We start from the raw sequence: 19,033 nt of genomic DNA on the forward strand, positions 1-19,033 counted from the left end.
CCCTTGATCAGTAGTCATCATGTCTCTTGGACTACCACCAGTATCGACAGGTCTCAAGTCTATAGCGCCGTACCTCCAACGCGCCGAGGAACTGGTCAATCAACAACCAGTCGTGGCATACTGGTGTACGGGTAATATTTACATCTGAGCACATCACATAGCTCACGGAAGTGTATAGGCGCGTACTATGCAGCCCAGCTTGGTATCAATTTGAAAGCGAAGGATGCTGCATCACGCACACTGCTTCTAAATCTCCTGAACGCACTCGAGCGCTTGAAAGCTCAGATTGGTCCAAATGACACCATAGATAGCGAGCCTGCGAGCGCAGCGTTCGTTGAGAACTTTGCCCTAAAGATCTTCCGCATTGCCGACGATGAAGACCGTGAAGGTCATGCAACAAGGTATTTGACTATTACTATCTTAATTTCCGGTGGTTTGACTCACATTCAACTAGATCAACTGCGAAGAAGTTTCTTGCCGCAGCAAATTTCTTCGAGGTTTTGAAAGTATTCCCAACGGCAGATATCTCCGATACGGTAAGCTGTGGTGTCATCCAGTCTGACGACATTTGTCTAACGTACACTCACAGATAGATGGCAAGATTAAATATGCCAAATGGAAGGCAGCTGATATTGCAAAGGCATATAGGGAGGGCAGGAAGCCCACACCGGGTCCTGCTGGGTCTCAGTTTGACCTAGAACCCCTCCCTGATACTTCTGGTGCTTCAGAGCTACCTCCGCGAGCTGAAGATCGCAAGACCTTTCCTTCAGCGACGAGTCAATCCCCTCCGCCTCAAACGTCGCATTATCGGCAGACGCCATCTCCGAAGATGAGTCCAGATGATATCACTCGTGCCAATCTCTTGCATCCCCCTCGCCATGATGATGAGTCACTGAGCCCTGGGCGTTGGAGTACGACAGCGACTCCAGGATTTGATCTTGCTCAAGATAGCAGTAGCGTCAGTTTGGACCAGGCAAATAACTGGCATGAAACCCCTCTCAATGGCAGAGGGAGTCAACTCCGCCAGGCATGGGTTAGCACTGACATGGAGGGCGCGACTAGCGATGAAGAGCTAGTCCGGGATCCGTTACTTAACGGATCATCCCCTAGTCAGGTTCCATTCTCGTCATTTGCTAGCGAGTCTCGGCCAGCTGTATTCGAGTCCTCATCCCCACCCAAAGAGCGGCCTATTATATACACACCGACAACCAGAGAGTATGTGCCCCCCATTCCTCCGCATCCTACCATCCTTCCCTCAATCTCCCCGCCGAGAGGCTCACCACCGCAAACCCGTGCTCGCGGTCCTTCAATATCCTCTCAAGAACTTCCGCTTGGGTTTGTACCCTCATCTCCAGTACCCCCGCCTATGATCCCCCCTCCACCCAGGATCCCTCCTCCACCCATGCCCGTAATTTTTGCACCTTCTTCACCTCCTCGCATGGCGCTCCCGCCTCCTGCTCCCGCCCCTGCTCCTGCCCCTTTACCGTTGAATGATTTTCAACTTACACCCACCATCATTGCCAAAGCACAGAAGCACTGTCGCTTTGCTATCTCCTCACTTGATTACGAGGATGCTGAGCAAGCGAGAAAGGAACTTAGGGCTGCGCTGGCTCTCCTCGGAGGCTGAACTGATGATGAGAGCTTTGGTGTCGAATGTTCATACTATCCAGCACTGGTCTCTTTCCTGAGGAAGCAGGCTTTCTCCCTGGAAGGCTCATATTTTTTCTTCATCTACTTGTGATTTAATGTAATAAGCTAGTTATAGCCAGCGTGCCAAGTATCTCAACGCTATTTGTATTGTAAAACTTGTTCCCAAAATATGATGCACTCAGAAAAGAATGAAAGCTACTTCTTCCCGACACTGCGATCGAGGATGGATTGTGTGTGATGCATGCCCACTGGGCTATCCACGTGCCGCGAGTCATCTATAATCGTCGTTACTAGCGGTTGCACTGACAAACGAGGGGGAGCTGATGTCGTCGAGGTACCTGCGGGGGCCACACCAGTAGTGCGATCGGTTACCAGTGGAGCATTGGAAGACATGGTACTGGTGCGAGAAGCATGTAAGATCAAGTACTGGAGTGGGTAGCGCATGGAAGGCCTTGAGTGCGCTCGAAAGGTTGTCCAACTGGACAAGTAGGAAGATCAGACATGGACAGTGAAAAGTAAGACGTATATACCTTATTCATGACGGCGTCAATAGAAACTTTTCTCTCCGCAAACCGCTCCGCCAGTCTTGTGAATTGTTCTTCTCGTTTCCTCTTCCCAAATACCTCGTCGTTGTCATCCGAATCTTCTCCTTCGGTCGCTTCATCACTTTCATCATCACCTTCCTCTTCTCCGAGTGTATCACTTCTCCTCCTATCCTTTCCCGCCTCGCTCCTGGTGGTGCCTGCCTTTCCTCCGCGCTCAGGGACAACTGGTCCATTATGACCTCGTGCAGTCCGCAAGCCGACATTCTCCATATCAACATGCATCTTTGAAATTTCACTCTGGAGCTCCAAGATATGTGATAGATGGGACCACAGTTCATCGTCAGTACCCGACCGCACCGGCGTCGGTACATAGTCGTATAACCTCTGACCGGTGGACGGTTCATACATAATCTCCTTGGCTGGCTCATGATTGGGCAATGATTCGGAGGTGAACAACGAGTTGTCAACAATGCTTGGGCCAAGATTGAGGGAAGATCCTAGGGGAGCATCCGGTCGTAGAGATTGCTGCTCTGCAGCCTGAGGACCACCCAAGGGTAAGTATCCCTGGAGTTCGGCGAGAATGTCATCATGTGGTGTCAGAAACCTTGCTGGCTCAGTCGAATGTCCCAGCGACCTCAAGTCGCTTGATGTACTAGTACTAGTAGCTGACGTATTTAGTTTGAGAGCGTCCTGTTCAGTTGGAGCAGAGTATGTGCTGGGATCCCAGATGTGTTCGTGAATATCGTTGTGATCGTCGTCTGTGATGGGAATTGCAGACTGTGATGAATTTCCAGTCAGTTCCACTGTCGAATGGGAAGTTTTAGATATGTGATCTGGTTGGTTGGAAGCCTGCAGATTGTTGGACTTTTTGCTCAGCCATGAGGGGAGCATGCTCAATTGGCGGCCACTGGCGCTGACAAAAACACGCAGTTACATTTTAGTTCAATACAGACAAGCTTGTGTAACACTGCTACCGTGTTCGAACGCCGAGGACAGATCGAGGACGAATATTTTGTTGCCAACTCCAGCACTGTGCGGTAATCGATCTGATCTGAGCAAGTATAAGCACTAAGTTGCGGACTTTCAAGTTGCAGGCTGTTTGATCCTTGACATAGCCTGATGTGCTGCATCGCGGTGGTGTCTAATATTGTATGATACGAGAACTCCGCATGATCGCCGTGATGGTATCGAACAGTCCATCCGATTCCACTCATCAATATTAAGCTTAGTAGATCACCTCAGATAGTTTGAATCGGAGCCTGGGTGATGGCCTAACCGCACACGGTCAGCTAGTACTTATTGATCATCCATCGCAACGATGTTACAACACTAGCAAGATAGTCGAATGCAGTCTGATGACCGACCTTCAATCAATCATCTATCGCTAGTACACCGAAGCGACCAACAGTAACAGACTTGAAGTCCGCATCCTGGTGTTCTTCTTCTTCACCGGTCGAATTTCCATCTTTATCTTCATCATTGCTTTCATCAGGACTTTCGATCTCGTCAGCTTCATCGCCTGATCCTTCCTCATCATCTTCATCTGGTTCTTCGGCGTGCTGATATGCATCGCGTAAGAGCCAGATTCCGTTGCCCCCACTGGATCCAACAGTCGTCAAGTCGGTTTCCGGAGGCCAGAAAGCCCATGCTATCTTGCCCTCTGCGACGAGTCTCAACACTACCAATGATTATTGTTAAAAATATGAAATAAATCAATTCATCCAAAGGATACTCACTGGCGTTGCCTGCACGGTGGATATCTGGCCTGCCTGCCTTTGCGGTAACCCAGCCTTTCTTGTTTGCATATGCGGTCATGATCTCCGTTGCTGTCCAGTGCATCTTGTTGTCTTTCAATGAAGGCTGCTTATCATCGCGCCAGGTGCGCTTATCCTCGACAGGTGTGCTGTTTGCTGAAGGGTGTGTGAGACCGAGGATAGTCTCGAGCGGGAGAAGTTGCCCAATTTGGTGAATGCAAAATGGGATGGCGGAGACACGGGATATGGGTAATATTCCGCAGAGAACTTGAGTGTCCATTGGTGTGAAGGCGGGCATCACGAGCCCTGGACAATCGACGAGACGGACATCAGGGGTCCAAAAAAGAGTTTGAAAATGCTTTGTCTAGTTAAGTATGTAAGACGAAGTTCTGTATCTTACGGATTGGGACTGTTTCTTTACCTTTCCGGGGGTCCGCGATGCTCGAACTTTATGTATTCCGAACAGCGCGTTGAGAAGGGATGACTTGCCAACGTTCGGTTGACCTGGGATGAGCTGTTAATTTTCAAATGTGTAAAAGCACAAGAAAGATGTACCAATCAAACCGACAGTCAGAAATTCTGGCTCCTGCCATTCTAATTGTCCTTCATTATCACTGCCTTCCTGTTCTGGTTCTTGGGCATCGTCTGCGGTATCCTCTTTGCCCTTTCCCTTCGGCATAGCTGCACCTCCAACGATACTCCCTACTTTTTTGCCATGAGCATGCAGCAAGCCATTCCAATCTATCTCGCGCTTGACTGGAGGATTCCAGCGCTTTAGCTTGGCCTCATCCGAGCGCACTCGTTCAGGGGGTATTAACATTTCTTCATGCACTTGTCGCATGGCATTAACCAAACGTTCTCTGAAGGGAAGGGGGAGGTGTGATTCATAGACTGGACGTCCTTGCTCGCCCACTTTTTGCTGATACGCCTCGACTTGCACGATGGGTAGTCCTGGGTGCCGTTTCTGAAGATATGCAGTCCATGCCTCAGCTCTTTCTGGACCTGCAATATCGACTTTTGTGAGAACGAGAATGACTTTCGCTTTTCGAGAGGCTAAATAGGACTCGAGCGAAGATGGGAAGTGGAGCGGTGGACATCTGGAGTCCAAAAGACAAAGAAGTATTTGAGATATCTCTGTTACTCGCCAGCTGCACACTAACTTGTGAGCCCAAAAATCAGCTGCATAAAAAATCAGTATTTACAGTTGTCTCCAAACCTCGAGATTGCGCTCGAAATGGGTAGAAGCACATGGCATTTTGTCTTGAACAGCGGCATCAGGGATACTTGGGCCAGCCGACCCTAGATCAGTGCCCGACGCAGCTGGCTGATTAATTTGATTATGCCAACGCTCCACGATGGCGTCTGTCTGAGTTATCCATCTGCGAAAATAGTCTTGCTCATTGGCATCTACGTCATCTTTTGACATGGTGTATTTCCACTTGGGTCTCCTCGGGATACTGAGCTGATCAATCACGAGATCGCTGCCTGACTGTGCATGATCAGCAACGAGGACGCACGCATCAGCAGATATAGGCCTTGTCAAGGGCAAGGTAGCAGCCAGGTGCTTCGTGGTCTCTAGGAAGTCAGGATCAAGTTTCACGAACTGTGATTGAAGCTTCCTTGCGGCCCTGGATGCGTCATCTGCTAAAAGCCTTGCGCCAAGTGAATGACCAAGCTTCGGAGGTCTCCTGAAATTCTTCCTGCGCGGTTGTGCCTCAGGTGGGGCTACATCACCGCGTTTGACTGCGCGCTTGAGCTGCAGCTCAGCCTTGCGTTGCTTACCCGACCTGCGCATCTGAAAAAAGTTAAGAGTAGTTTGTAGTTTGGCCGTTTTGAGTGATCCTTTCTGGGCAAAGCCGAAAACCTCCCTCGGAATCTCACGAGTGAACGGCGTACCTAATTTTCAAGGCACTCTGTAGCCCCGCAGATTATCAATTAATGTTAATATTCGCACTGCGGACTTGTCTGCAAAGGGTTACAATCACCGGATTTCTGGAGAATTGCACGACATGGATAAGCCTGCATTGTGGCTATGTAAGCTTTTCGCGTAATATGCTGACGCAACCGTGCACACCCATTGCCTTATTTGGCAGAAATTGCTTCTTGCGACGGGTTCGGGCACTTCTGAATCTCAAACAACATCACCGAAGCAATTATTATAAAAGAACGCGTTTGAATCATGCCGATACCACATATCAGAACCCGCAGTTCCTTAGCGATAGACGTCCTTCTTCCACCACCACCATCACCACCCCTCATCCTTAGAAATGTCCGGAAAGGCAGAACAGAACGTTGTCATTGTTGGCGGTGGATTCGCTGGGTTCCAAGTCGCTAAACAGCTCAGCAAAAAATTAGACGCGAAAAGATACAACCTCATTCTTATCAACTCCCGCTCTTACGCCGTTTCCCTTCCTGCAACCGTCCGTCTTGTCGTTGACGCAGAGTCCAAGTTGGAAGAAACCTCATTCGTTAAGCTGGACAGGATTTACGCGAATGGCAATGGAGAGACAAAAGTCGGTGTTGTGACCAGTATTGAGGCACAGCCGGGCGTTCCTGGGGGTGCTGTGGTCCTTGCCACCGGGGAACGTATCTCTTATGCAGTCCTTATCTTGGCTACTGGTTCAAAATGGACTGGTCCATCTGGCCTCCCAGAGAACGAGGATGATGTCCTGCCATTTGTCACCGCATGGCGCCACAAGTTCGCTAAAGCAAACCACGTTGTGATCGTTGGCGGAGGTGCCGTTGGTATCGGTGAGTACGCGTCAGGTATCATCGTGTCGTCACTAATGCACAATACTTATCAGAATTGGCTGGTGAGGTGAAGGATCTTTACCCGGTGAATTTGTTTTTTTAAATTATGTTAGGCCATTGCAGTTCTGACGAATTACGCAACACAGACAAAGAAGGTTACCATTGTTCACGGTGGTAATGAGCTCATCAACGCTACCTACGGCAGCTCGCTCCGAAAGGGATTGGAGAAACGCCTTCGTGTCCGCGGTGTGCAGTTCATGTTCAACGAATACATCGATGACATTCCAGAAGCGGGTGTTGTTGGCATCACTACTCGCAGTGGAAAGCACATTTCGGACGCCGACTTGGTGGTACGCGCATTATTGTATGTGCATATTACCCAGCTCACCAACATATGTAGGTATCTGCTCGTGGTGGTCGCCCCAACACCGATTACGTAACTTCCCTTGGTGAAGACGCTCTGAACGGACATGGCTTCGTTAAGATTAAGCCAACTATGCAACTGCTCAATCATCCATCCATTTTCGCTTTAGGCGATATTATCGAATGGACCGAGCAGAAGCAGGTCGCCAAACTCATGTGGCATGTTCCCGTTGTCGTGACGAACGTAGTGGGCTTCTTAAACGGAGTCACCCCGACGAAGAAATACGCTGGTGCTCCTGAGATGATTGTGATCACGAATGGAAGGGTGAGTGAGAAGCCATGGGAGTTATTGTGGCTTGACCCTGACATGGTTGTTATAGAAAGGCGGCATGGGCTACTTCGGGTTCTTCGGAGGGTTTACCCTGGGTGATTGGTTTGCCTGGCTGGTCAAGTCAAGAGATTTCATGGTTTCACACTTCAGGAAGGATCTCGGTTACTGATTGTGTTAGGAAGGCTTCGTTGGACCTTGGATAGCTGCATACCTTCTACCTAGCTTTCACTGGCGTATCGTACCTCGCTTATGTTTTTTATAATTGCATTCTAGTCATTATGAGTGATTCAAATTGGCCTTTTAAGTAGGTGTGTGAGGGTCCGCGGATGTAATTCGGCATCGAAGAGATAGCCGATCAAGTTATCCAGGGATTGTGACGAGCGTGTATCAGATGATATCAACTATCAGAATGATTTGCCAGCTCGAACACCGCTTGTTAAAGGTTTGACGACTATAAGGAGGAAGGTCAGTCTGACGTTCCCTGGCCACTAACGTTAGATTCAATATTACAGTCTGTCCCACGCCGAGTCGCTCTCGGTCCCTCGCAATAATATTATAGCCCTTCTTAAACACACGTTCCGTCTTCTAGAACACTCAACTCACGATCCCTGCCAGGGCCTAGAATTTATTTCAGGAATATGAGCAGCTCTCTCTTTGTTGCTCCTTCCATGCCCCCACCACGTCCAAGCACAGCCACAACAATGGCATCTGATTCTACCAGTGGCAGGCGTGTCCCTCGAAACAGGGACTTTCTCAATAAACATGATCACCGTCATCATTCTTATGACCCAGAAAAAGCCCCATATCCTCTAAGTTATGATAGACAAGTCCTAGAGCTGTGAGTTGGTCTTGCTACTGTGTGCCTGACCGGCGGTTGAGCCCGTTATAGGGAAAACCTGGACCACAGCTTCGTCATGCACGTCAAGAAATCAGTTTCAGTCGTCCAATTTCCAGATCACATCTTTCCAAAACGCTCTCTCGATCTTGGCTGCGGGGTGAGTCACATCTTACATCACACCTTCTTTCAGTTACGTGACAGTGTTTGTGTGTTTCATAGGGGGGGACGTGGATACTCGATGCTGCGAAGGAATGGCCAGAATGCGAATTCGTAAGTACCTCCATTCCTGATTCCCGAATGGAGTTTACAAACGCCACAAAGGTTGGGTTTGATCTTGTGGATGTACAAGTTCCGTTATCATTACTGGAGCCTGATATTGCGAGCCGCGTCTCGTGGGTTCACGGGAACTTGTGAGTAATACGTTTGAATCAACGTGTAAATGGGTCTAAGGAATCCCTTGATGAGTCTGACAACGAAACTCCCGTTTGACGATGACGAATTCGATCATGTTCACATGCACGGCTTAGGTCGGGGTATTCCTGAGAACAAGGTATGTTAATTTTACTCATCATGTATCAATGAACACATGCTGAATATGCTGGTTCCAGTGGGGTGTTCTCTTTGAGGTGAGATTGTTCCCCTCTTTTGCAACTATATCTTGATTGTGTCCCAAGGAAGTGAACCGTGTCCTACGACCAGGCGGGGTTGTCGAAGTCCTCGAACATGGTACATCATTATGTTGCATTCATAGTTTCCCTACTGACCATTCCCAGATATCCTATTCCCCACGCTGCCTACCTGGTTCACGGCACCTTTGCGAACACGCAATAAGCGTTCAGATTCTGTTCACTATCCCAACGGCTCGCATCATCGCAGTGACAAACCACCCTCGTCACAACCAGACATCCCACCCCTACCTCATGACCATGTACTACTCGAAAGCTTGTATTACGCTGTATTTGAGAACCGATTTATCAACTTACGACCAACAGGTATGTTTCACTGTATGTGTGATATCATTTGCATCTGACGCGCATCAGCTATTCTCCCAATATATTTCACCTCGAATTTCCGTCGAGTAATATCTGCGCCTATTGTCCATTTCCGCATGCCTGCATTACCCCCTTTACAACCATTACCACAACCATTGCCACCAAATGCGCTTCTTATGGAAGCTTCGTTATCCTCAGACAGATCTGAAACCACCTCACAACCTCACGCGCCCCCCACGCCTCGTCCTGTCGCCGTTTCATTCTCGTCTACTCACTCCTCTGCTACGAGTAAATCAGCCTCGTCAGGGGAATCATCGTTATTCAGTAATATGGAGGGTTCTACGCTCTCATGCCCAACAACGAATCCTGCAAATTGCTCGCCACATTCACCAGCGCTCTCGTGCGATACGGCCAACACCTTGAGCTCTGAAACAGAAACAGCTCATGTCATAAAAAAACCACTTTATATAGTTGATAGTTCAGCGGCTGAGAGTACATCTATGGGCATTGCAGCTTCACAGTCCCTGATTCCTCTCGACGAGATCGACAAGCTTAGCGAACGTTCGCTCGCTATGCAATTATACTGGTCGTATCAGAGTGTACTAGCATGCCAAGAGGCTATGTACGAGGAGCTCCTGGATCGCACGAGAAATCGGACAGGGCAATTAATGGAGTGGGGGTGGGACACCGATGAGGAGCTGTCCGAACTGGAGAGTCGGACGAAATTCGAGATACTGATAGACCGCTATAAGCGGTGAGTACCACTTTCTCCGCTGCATGTTCATAATTGCTGAACCAGTCGCGTAGCGATATGCAGGCGCGAATATCTTTGTGGTGCTCACTTGCTGAGCTGGGGTGGTCCGTTCCTCCGCGGGAGGCAATGTCGAAGGCAGAGCTTGTGGAGGAGGAGAGACTCTATCGGGCTATGCTTGAAGCGCGACAGTTTGCCTCTGAAGAGGACCTGTGCACACCTTGCCGGTCTGTGCGAATACTCGCGGGTTACAAGGATGTACAGTGATTTCACTGCTTCCTGCTGGGCTGATGTTTCCATTCTCATTCGTGTTAATTGCTTATTGCTTTGGTATTTATGTGTTTTCCTCTTGGAGCGTTGACTCTCTCAAGGTTTATCCGCTGCACATATGAGCTTAAAATGATGTTCTTGTAGCAATATGTTTACGATGTTTGTAGGACACCGTGTTCTGCTATAATGATAATGGTTCGGGATGAAGATTATTTTGATTGAAAGTAAAGTCCCGATTAATTTCCTTTTCTGGACATATACCGGCAAACGCCGCCGAAGTGGCGGTGACATTTTTTGCAAAGTCCTGTGAATGTTTCGCGATCGCTTGAAATCTCAGAACGCTCATGGCCGCGGCCAAGGTCATAAATCACACTCCTTTCGTTCCCCGTCTACCAAAGGATGTCCCACTTCCACCAAGTCCCGCAGAATCAACAAGTCCACCTACCCCCGGTGAAGAAGAAAACCAGGAAGAGCAAAACGAAAGAGAAGGCTAAAGTTAAGGAAGGCGTGCAGGGGATGAAGAAGCAGGGAGAGCAAGAGAGGGGGAATGCGAATGAAGAACCCGAAAGCGAGATGCCACAATCAGAGCCACTGAAACCTCTGACATGGACATCCCTGACTGATTCGAAGCTACCAATTCACATCCACCAATATTCACGAAGGACAGGAGGTGCGTGGATTTCATGGATATGTAACGTTTGCGATCTAATCAATCTGTTTATCATGATCAGCCACTTTTTTTCTATCGTCGGGGAAAGAATCAAAATACATTCTACATCATCTGGCAAGGTTGTTTCTACATTACCGGGGCCACAGGATGATGGTCACCAGGATATCATCACATCTGCCATACTCAGTGCACATAATGCATTTCAGCTCATCACCGCATCTCTGGATGGCACTATCAAAGTCTGGGATTTTCTCGAGGGAATATTGTTGCACACGATCAATCTCGAACAGCCTATCCATCACGTGTGCGGGCATGAAAAGATCAAGGATTACGTTTTTGTTGCCACTGCAAAAACGAAGAAGGGAAACGGTGATGGTGACGGTGAGTGCTATGGTCTGTAATGTATGGCTAGTTTTTCATTCATGGTGCAGAGCAACCAAAACCAAACCGGTCTGCAAAGGCTCCTTCCGAAGAGAGCTGCGTCATCTTACGTGTGTCGCTCAAGCCTCAAAATCCTGCTTCAGGTGCGAAATGGCACAAGTCATCTCAGATTACACCAGTTGGCAAGACCAGATATACGGCTGGACTTGCTGTATCTGCAAGTGGTGAATGGCTGATTGCGGTCGCTGGTCACAAGGCCTACGTTGCACAAGTTTCTGCACTGAAGTCTGGATTTACAAAATACGTTTCACCAGATGCATTGACATGTTTGGCAGTCCATCCATTAGAGGACTATTTTGCGACGGGTGACGCGAAGGGTGTCGTGCGATTATGGTACTGCTTGAACCTGGGCAGGCCAGCAGTTGCTAACGTAGAAAAGCGATCGCAAACATCTGAGCTTCATTGGCACGCCCATGCAGTTTCATCTGTTGCGTTCACGACGAATGGAGCATATTTGCTATCTGGTGGTGAAGAAGCTGTTCTGGTCATATGGCAGTTGTACTCTGGAAAGAAAGAGTTCGTGCCCCGAGTTGGCTCCCCCATCAAAAGTGTTGTGGTCTCACGCGGTTCTGCTGCTGAGGAAGAGTACCTTCTTGGGCTGGCGGACGCAAGCTTTGCATTCGTCAGTTCTGCCACGCTCAAGCTATCGCGAGTTTTTTCTCGCATAAAACTAGGTACGTCCCTTTTATATCTCATATGAACCTACTTAATTACCTTGTAAACTCAGACTCCGTCACATCAAGTGCCTGGGCGTCCTCAGTCCTCTGCTACACCACTTGCAGTTCACTCGTTATCATCGACACTCGTTCTTCCCTCTTCCCATCCTTCTTCACTACAAACCTACTCTCCTTCGTCAGCCATGCTCATCGCAGAGCTGGAGGTGTCGCCTTCGAATCGAGTGTCAAGACAAGAAGAAAAGATGTTAGAACCCTCACGAGTAGAACGCGTGATAATCTCGCCATCGGGAGAGTGGATGGCGACTATCGACCGGCGGGAAGGAGATGAGTCATTCCGTGGCGAGATATACCTCAAGATATGGTGGTGGGACAAGAAGTCTGCTTTTGGATATTGAATACCAGAGTAGACCGGCCACATGGCTTGAACAAGGTCACATCCATATCTTTTAGTCCTTCGGATGACATCCAGTTGGTGACCACTGGTGAGGATAGAAACGTCAAAACTTGGAGAATACGGAGTACGAAGGATAAGAAGGGTAATGTAGAAGGTATGTGCAGATGTTCATGCGAACTTGCAGTTTGTGACCGCTTCTTAGTTTCCTGGACCTCAAGATCGTCTTTTGGTTTCCGTCTGGAGATGCCCAGAGGCTCAGCTTGGTCTCCGGATGGCTCTCTTCTGGCTGTTGCGCTCGACGCCTCTGTGGCATTGTACGATTCAAGCTCGAATGCACTTCACTTGACAATAGTGTGTTCGGAATGCCCAAAAATCTCGTCCATACACTTCATTGGGCATCATGGCCAGTATATTGCAGTTCTTGGCAGCCCCAATCTTGTTGTCTGTGATATTATTAATCGCTCTGGTGCGTCTCATCGTTTGATTGATGATTTACATCGAATTGAACATACCACAGTGCGTTGGCATCGTCGGCACATCCACCCTTATGTCACTCTTGTACCTCATCCTTACCAAGATACCTTCGCAACGATTCATCGCTCACCATCAGACACGACTAATGGGCTCATGGTTTACTCCATTTCGTCGTCGACTCCCCTGCTTTCACAAACGTTACCGTTCGGGATACGAAATTTAGTTTGGTACCCTGCTCCAAGTCGCTTCGCTTCGCAGTCGGATGTTTTCCCTTGTGGGAATTACGCATGCTTTCGGCGTCGTGCTTCTAGGGCACGTACACCAGCAGTAGCCGATGAGACAAGTTCGTCAACGAAGGCACTCCAGAAAGGGCTGGCGGTACCCAAGCGGTCTCTCTTCGAAGAGATGTTTGGTGTACCGGCTCTTACCGACATCTCTCACAATGCTGTCTCGTCGACAATCGATACCTCCCTTCCTGGAAAAGCAGTGAGACGGCAAGTGTCTTTGATGCCCCTGCTTACCTCATGCCGCCGATGGAAAATCTGTTCGAGCCGTTAATTAACGGCTTCCTCAAGCTGCGGCTGAAGGAAAACGTGGACGAAGAGCATCAGAGTGGCATCCAGGGCAGTTGCTGATGAAATGGCCGCTGAAACTATGGAGACCGAAGAACCCGCTTTTATAGAGATGGGCAAAGCATCGAATGATGACATTCTTGACACATTTATACCATTTTTCAAGGACATCACAGGTAAATGGTTCTCATCTCTTGTAAACGGTTACTCAACAGATTTATACAAAGGTCTACCTGATTACCCGTTCCATTCCGACACCCGTCCAGTCGCATTGACACTCCCAACTACTCCATCCTCCCATCATGCAAAACCTGCACCCCGAACAGTTGCCTCCCAAAAACCGAACCCTAATGCATCCTCTAAAAAGCAAGCTTCCACGCCGTCCGTCCCCGCCAAAACTGGCAAAAAAAGAAGTAGACATTCTCTAGCTTGAATATAAAATATCTATTATTGAGCACAAGGTGTAATTCATCTAGTCGTGTGGATTTCTCATTGAGATTGTTGTTTCAGCCCATCACATTTTATTTTTTAAGCCGTTGTTGCATTTTAACGCTCCTTCGCATCGCCAGTACCCTCACGCTTTGCATGTTGCCAATGTAGCCAAGTTTCCATACTGTTGTCGATATAAGAGATGTTATGTTGTGTGTCATTTCATGCTCGTGTCATAAAAATTAAAGCCTTCTCAGCTAGTATTACACCTGCTTCTTCCCAGTGTCGCGTCCTCTCAAGGAATGCTTGAGGCTCAACAGGAGGGAAGCTCCGTGCATTACGTCCTGTGAAGGGGCGGGACTGACGGGCAAAGACACGCTGACCTTTTCCGCGACCAATGAGAGTAACGAAAGTGCTGAACTGGTGCGTGAATTTGATAACCCAAACGGCGGCCAGAGCCTGCTCAAGCTGTCGGCGCCGCTACCATTGTCTCTTCCTGCCCGTCTGCGTTTCGTCTGTCTGTCGCAAGCCCACTCGAGTGTCAGGCCTCTCTTGTTACATCGTGCATCCTTTCATCGCGGGTAGGGCTACGAACTTCACTTCCTCTGTCGGACACTGAACTTGGAGCTGTTGGTGATGAAGGGAGGTGTTGCCATAATTCCTGGACGCTGGTCTTACTTCCCACTGTCAGTTGTGCTTGATCTTTCTTGTGCAAAGCCTGGGTGATTTCGAAGACATCAATGAATCCAAGGAGTCCAAGAGAGGTTCGACCTGCAGTGGTTTATTCGGTAGATCGTTGACGTCGCTTGCTTGTTCTTGCGAGGATGGTGTTATGCATAACTTCTCAGAACAATCATATGGCAGAATCACAGGCTGTAGAGTATCGTTTACCGACGGCGAAGAGACACACCGGAGTCACTGATAGAGATTGCACAGGAAGCTGGTGATCCGGAGTTTGGAAAACGGCGTTCCGTATCTGAAACGGTAAGCAAGGCATGCTCGGTTTGCTACGTTTTGCGATTTGGCGCTTGTTCTGAAACCAGATCGTGATGGTTTTGTAGTCCCTGTTTACCATGATGAGTAGCCTGCGTGGCGAGACAGTTTTCTGACAGCCTCCTACATGCCAAGCTCGCCTGCAAGTTGGTTCTTCCTGTGTCTTGACGGATGGGTGTCTTTTTGATAGAGCGATTCCAGACACATCAGCTGTGTGGATGACATGCGATGCCTCTTCTTCGAAGAATCGATCCGTACTTCTGGGGATGGCTGACTGACATCGGGCTGCGGAGTGGGTATCATGTTTTCTTTGTGTTGCTTAGGAGTCGGGGTCATGGATCGTCGCGTTGAACGAGTGGCCCGGGTAGTAGATGTCATAGATATGTGTATTATTGCAAGTAAGATAGGCTGTGAAGGAAGATGCGAGAGTAGAATGATGGTCCAAAGAAATGTGTAAAAGCGACAGGACCTGGCGGCTAACAAGTCCAACGCGTCGTGATCACGTGGACAAAAATCAAACGACCCATTTAGAATTTTGGACTGGAAAGCGTTTCATTCTATGGCCAACGACTGGAAAAAAAATGGGCGCAACAATGAATAAGGATCATTCTATACATGCCATGAATGCTAAGGTATGATGTGGTAAAGCAAAAATTCCGTAGGTATCAAATAAAAACCGAATAAAGACTGGAATACAACAACAGGTTCTTGGTAGGCAGGTATTGCACACGAGGAGAAAGGTATAGAATTACTGATGGTGAAATGTTAACGACGCGCCATAAAACCAAGGAGCGTCAAGGCGGCTTCGACATCCTCTGATTGGCGAGGTTTGCTCAAGTCAGAACACAGGCCCTTGTTATTTTCCTCTCCACCGAAGAGCGAGGAAGAATTGCTCTGGGGGGAGAGGTTGATGCTTTGGACGCTAGAATCAGGGGTGAGGGCTTCATGCAGCCAATTATCTGAGCCACCACCGTGACTCAAAGAGGGGAGACAAGGGAGGCCGTCTTCCTCTTCTTCATCGTCAACCCGCCTGTCTCGCCTCGCTTTGAGACAGGCCCATTCTAACGAACGCCAGGTCTTCGACCGCGAGGGAAGGCCAGCCAGTCTAGCTTCCTCGACACCTGGGGAGGACTGCGAAACAGCGGGGGATGATGGAATGTATTTCCATAACTCCGAGGGACTTGGAGATGATTGGACACGGACGTTAGTAGTCCGTGGAGTGAAAGGAGTGAGAGGTGCCCGATTGGCGGATAGTAGTAATGACGGTGACGAGGGTCTCTCAGACAACTGAGCGATTTTGTCAAGCGAAACAGAGAAGGAAGATATTGATTTGTTGGGATGGCGCTGTTTCAGACGACGGGATTGACTCGGAGGTGCGTGAATTTTTGGAGGATTATTCTCATTCCAGATGAGGGATTTTCTCTTCTCTGTCTGGCGTCTGTTTTGGAACCAGTTTGTCACAGACTTGAGCTCCCTGATGTACAGGTCAGTTCAAAGTGTATTACTACTCGTATCGTATCAACCTACATGCCGAGCTCTGCAGCCAAAGCGAGACGCTGCTCCCGAGTTGGATGGGGAGTCAGTTCGAGCAGTTGCTGGAGAGCCTTGAGTTGCTGGGGGGTGTTGCGTCGCCTGATATAGGGTACAGGTGTACTAGCAGGAGGGTTTGATTCCGACATATCAGCAATAGACGTGTCTGAATGAGTTACAGTCGAGATCGTTGAGGAGGATGAAAAGCGCTGGAGCGGGGGCATGGTGATACAAAGAATGACTATGTACTTAGCACATACGTTTGCTGTGTGCTGGTGGTGGTGACGGTGTGAAGTAGGTCATAAGGTTTAGCCTGTTGTTAATTCAACACGCGTTTACGCGACACGGTACGCCACCACGTGACCTGAAAAACTCAAGTCACGTGTGGCTCAAACGATGACTTTGGCGAACTACACGAATGATTGATGAGATGTGATAAATTGCGGTAGTAAGTAATGCAGTAATTGGTAAACTATGGTATACAGATGTTTCCTATGTATGTCGTTATAGAATATGTCATTCCAATAAGTATGGATTCTCCTCTCTAGATCGTCTCTCCATAACGGTCGCAAGTCGCCAACGCCCTCTCCTCGGGGGTAGTGGACCCCAGAGGCGCGATGAACAGGCCCACGACCTGTTGGATCATTTCCGCTTCATCCGTAGTTACCTTACTGACGTATGGAGAATTCACATAGGCCCTCCTCAGCGGGGCGCCTAGCTCCTTCCTCTTAGCCGCCCACTCTGCTATCTTCGTTCCAGACAATTGCTGGAATTCTATCGTCTGAAGTTTCGGACACAGAACTAGACGGTTCTGCGGGAACGACTGAGTGACTGTGTCCCTCCCAAGTCCATATTCTCGAGGGTCTTCGTTGAATGCATCTATGACATGCCACTTCATGGAGGCGATTCGTAGATAGCTCAGGTAAGGCATCGCGTATAGGAACTTCACCATCGCCTTCGTACCCCCCTCTGTGGGACTTATGTTGACCGTGTAGAGCGTCAGGAGTCGTAGCTCCCTATACCGACCAGTTATGGCAGCGATCATTGTTGTATAATCTTCGCCTGTCAGATTCATTAACGTCAGGTCGCGAATGTTGGGTGCCTTGAACTGAGATAAAATGTAGCACGAGTACAACATGCTGAAGCCGCCTATAACGAGAACCTTCAGGTGGGGAAGGTCAATTGGAATGTGATCGGACTTTCTAGCGCTGGGTTGCGGGCCTGCGCCATCCAAAGACAACTTCTGCAAGCGAGGGCAAGCAAGGAGAACCTCGCGAAAGCGATTCAATGTTGGCGCAACATTCATTGCGATTTTCCTGAGGTCGATAGTAGACAGGTTGCAAAGGGGAGTCGCGTTCCAGTCAATGTGAACGCCGGAGAGGCAGAGATATTTCAAGGTTCGAGTCTGGCCACCGAAAAGCACAGCAGGTGTACGCCCTGGCCCGAGCCATACAAAAGGTTGTCCCATCCTATGAATTTCTAAACGTTCCATGTTGATAGCCTTCCCAGCATAAGCTGCTTCCTGCAGCTTGTCCAAAACTACGAGTGCAGGGGGCCAGTTGTCGACAACAAGCACAAGCATGCGAATCTGAGAGACTTTGACAAAGAGTTTGTCCATGAGCTCTTCCATCTGTTCGGTAGTAAACCGATGGTCGTCCTCTTTGTACCTCCAATCATCATCTTTGGACTTCCAGTCGGCATCGTGTTCGTTGATGCGGATGTCCAACGGTGCACCACCTGCCCTCTTAAACCACTCCAGCGACCGTTCATACGGAGGAGGATCTCGGAACCAGATGGCACTCCAAAGGGTGCAGTCTTCGATCATCAACCTGCGCCATTTGGGGCACACCGAAGTGAGCAATAGGCGAATGTGCGTGCCTTCAGCTGGGGTACTGGTTGACCAAGCAGCGATACGGAAGATGTGCGTAATGATTTCGGGTGGCAAGTCATTCATACGAAAATTGCGCCAATAAAAGATGTCACGTTTGAAACGCATGTCGTCATAAAGGTAAGTGTAACGGGGATCATCATTCGCGGCCGAGCCCTGACGCTGTATGATGTGCTGTATTTGCGTCATCTTGTGCGTGAACATTGTAGACAGCAACAAATCCTTGGCAGACGTGTCTAATGTTCCAGGCGGAGGAAGCTTCTTCAAATGGTCTCTCATGAGAAATTCCTGCCGTCTCTTGTAATCTGCTGTCCCCGTGATGGCATATTTAGGCCACCGGTTCAGAGGCACCGTCATATGCATTTCGACGGCATCAAGCACAGGATGCTGCTTGCACACCTCGTAAGTAAATCACAGAAAGACGATGAAGTTACGCACCATTGGAGCGGGTCGAGCCGGATTGAAGTCTGACATAACGGCGTCAGCTGTCTTTTCGGTTGGTTTGGCGTTAAATGACATGATGAAGTGCGGATTAAGACAGTTGGGATGGATAAAGGATTGAGAGAAACCGAGCAGAGTAACGATTTTAGTTTCTGATAATGTAGCGGTTGAAGAACGAGGAGACGCAGACGGTGTGGTTTTATACGGTCCACAGTGGCACGTCGATTCTCTGGTATCATTGGCAATCGATATGTGACTTGGTTGGTGGCCTGTTTCACA

At 48.9% G+C, this 19,033-nt stretch overlaps 8 protein-coding genes across 8 annotated transcripts; 4 read left to right on the top strand and 4 right to left on the bottom strand.

Moving 5' to 3' along the window:
• Positions 1-19: 19 nt before the first annotated feature.
• BJ212DRAFT_1482758 (Vta1 like-domain-containing protein) lies at positions 20-1,627 on the top strand (the record flags this gene model as incomplete). Its single annotated transcript, XM_041340482.1, has 4 exons — positions 20-125; positions 179-401; positions 455-536; positions 590-1,627. The coding sequence occupies 4 exons, from the start codon at positions 20-22 to the stop codon at positions 1,625-1,627; spliced, it is 1,449 nt and encodes a 482-aa protein (XP_041191178.1).
• Positions 1,628-1,845: 218 nt separating this feature from the next.
• On the bottom strand, positions 1,846-3,086 carry BJ212DRAFT_1482759 (uncharacterized protein; the record flags this gene model as incomplete). Its single annotated transcript, XM_041340483.1, has 3 exons — positions 1,846-1,903; positions 1,962-2,128; positions 2,181-3,086. The coding sequence occupies 3 exons, from the start codon at positions 3,084-3,086 to the stop codon at positions 1,846-1,848; spliced, it is 1,131 nt and encodes a 376-aa protein (XP_041191179.1).
• Positions 3,087-3,565: 479 nt separating this feature from the next.
• Positions 3,566-5,744, bottom strand: BJ212DRAFT_1275493 (uncharacterized protein; the record flags this gene model as incomplete). Its single annotated transcript, XM_041331224.1, has 5 exons — positions 3,566-3,873; positions 3,932-4,313; positions 4,371-4,453; positions 4,505-5,097; positions 5,152-5,744. 5 exons carry the CDS (start codon positions 5,742-5,744, stop codon positions 3,566-3,568), a joined length of 1,959 nt encoding a protein of 652 aa, XP_041191180.1.
• Positions 5,745-6,022: 278 nt separating this feature from the next.
• On the top strand, positions 6,023-7,801 carry BJ212DRAFT_1367735 (uncharacterized protein). The gene is made up of 5 exons (XM_041336157.1): positions 6,023-6,700; positions 6,754-6,785; positions 6,847-7,050; positions 7,101-7,388; positions 7,444-7,801. The coding sequence occupies exons 1-5, from the start codon at positions 6,217-6,219 to the stop codon at positions 7,561-7,563; spliced, it is 1,128 nt and encodes a 375-aa protein (XP_041191181.1). The 5' UTR covers positions 6,023-6,216; the 3' UTR covers positions 7,564-7,801.
• Positions 7,769-10,557, top strand: BJ212DRAFT_424635 (uncharacterized protein). Its single transcript, XM_041343167.1, has 10 exons — positions 7,769-8,232; positions 8,284-8,389; positions 8,452-8,502; positions 8,554-8,642; positions 8,698-8,782; positions 8,841-8,858; positions 8,907-8,958; positions 9,006-9,224; positions 9,273-9,978; positions 10,032-10,557. Exons 1-10 carry the CDS (start codon positions 8,033-8,035, stop codon positions 10,240-10,242), a joined length of 1,737 nt encoding a protein of 578 aa, XP_041191182.1. The 5' UTR covers positions 7,769-8,032; the 3' UTR covers positions 10,243-10,557.
• A 32-nt stretch (positions 10,558-10,589) lies between these two features.
• BJ212DRAFT_1517104 (WD40-repeat-containing domain protein) lies at positions 10,590-14,191 on the top strand (the record flags this gene model as incomplete). Its single annotated transcript, XM_041341685.1, has 11 exons — positions 10,590-10,695; positions 10,730-10,919; positions 10,977-11,296; positions 11,347-12,030; positions 12,084-12,098; positions 12,139-12,409; positions 12,436-12,581; positions 12,630-12,893; positions 12,945-13,353; positions 13,386-13,513; positions 13,569-14,191. The coding sequence occupies 11 exons, from the start codon at positions 10,590-10,592 to the stop codon at positions 13,904-13,906; spliced, it is 2,871 nt and encodes a 956-aa protein (XP_041191183.1). The 3' UTR covers positions 13,907-14,191.
• Positions 14,192-15,660: 1,469 nt separating this feature from the next.
• Positions 15,661-16,649, bottom strand: BJ212DRAFT_1301204 (uncharacterized protein; the record flags this gene model as incomplete). Its single annotated transcript, XM_041333095.1, has 2 exons — positions 15,661-16,369; positions 16,423-16,649. The coding sequence occupies 2 exons, from the start codon at positions 16,647-16,649 to the stop codon at positions 15,661-15,663; spliced, it is 936 nt and encodes a 311-aa protein (XP_041191184.1).
• Positions 16,650-16,969: 320 nt separating this feature from the next.
• BJ212DRAFT_1275868 (uncharacterized protein) lies at positions 16,970-18,421 on the bottom strand (the record flags this gene model as incomplete). The annotated part of the gene is made up of 1 exon (XM_041331246.1): positions 16,970-18,421. One exon carries the CDS (start codon positions 18,419-18,421, stop codon positions 16,970-16,972), a length of 1,452 nt encoding a protein of 483 aa, XP_041191185.1.
• Positions 18,422-19,033: the final 612 nt, after the last annotated feature.

The sequence above is a fragment of the Suillus subaureus genome, assembly GCF_016647635.1.
Source record: "Suillus subaureus strain MN1 chromosome Unknown BJ212scaffold_24, whole genome shotgun sequence".
Lineage (NCBI taxonomy): Eukaryota > Fungi > Basidiomycota > Agaricomycetes > Boletales > Suillaceae > Suillus > Suillus subaureus.

Bases quoted from the DNA above. Each gene is read 5' to 3' on its own strand.
- BJ212DRAFT_1367735 (XM_041336157.1), top strand. From the start codon at position 6,217: ATGTCCGGAAAGGCAGAACAGAACGTTGTCATTGTTGGCGGTGGATTC. The intron at 6,701-6,753 runs GTGAGTACGCGT...AATACTTATCAG, and splicing joins CGGAGGTGCCGTTGGTATCG to AATTGGCTGGTGAGGTGAAG. The intron at 7,051-7,100 runs GTACGCGCATTA...CAACATATGTAG, and splicing joins TTTCGGACGCCGACTTGGTG to GTATCTGCTCGTGGTGGTCG.
- BJ212DRAFT_424635 (XM_041343167.1), top strand. From the start codon at position 8,033: ATGAGCAGCTCTCTCTTTGTTGCTCCTTCCATGCCCCCACCACGTCCA. The intron at 8,233-8,283 runs GTGAGTTGGTCT...AGCCCGTTATAG, and splicing joins GATAGACAAGTCCTAGAGCT to GGAAAACCTGGACCACAGCT. The intron at 9,225-9,272 runs GTATGTTTCACT...GACGCGCATCAG, and splicing joins TATCAACTTACGACCAACAG to CTATTCTCCCAATATATTTC.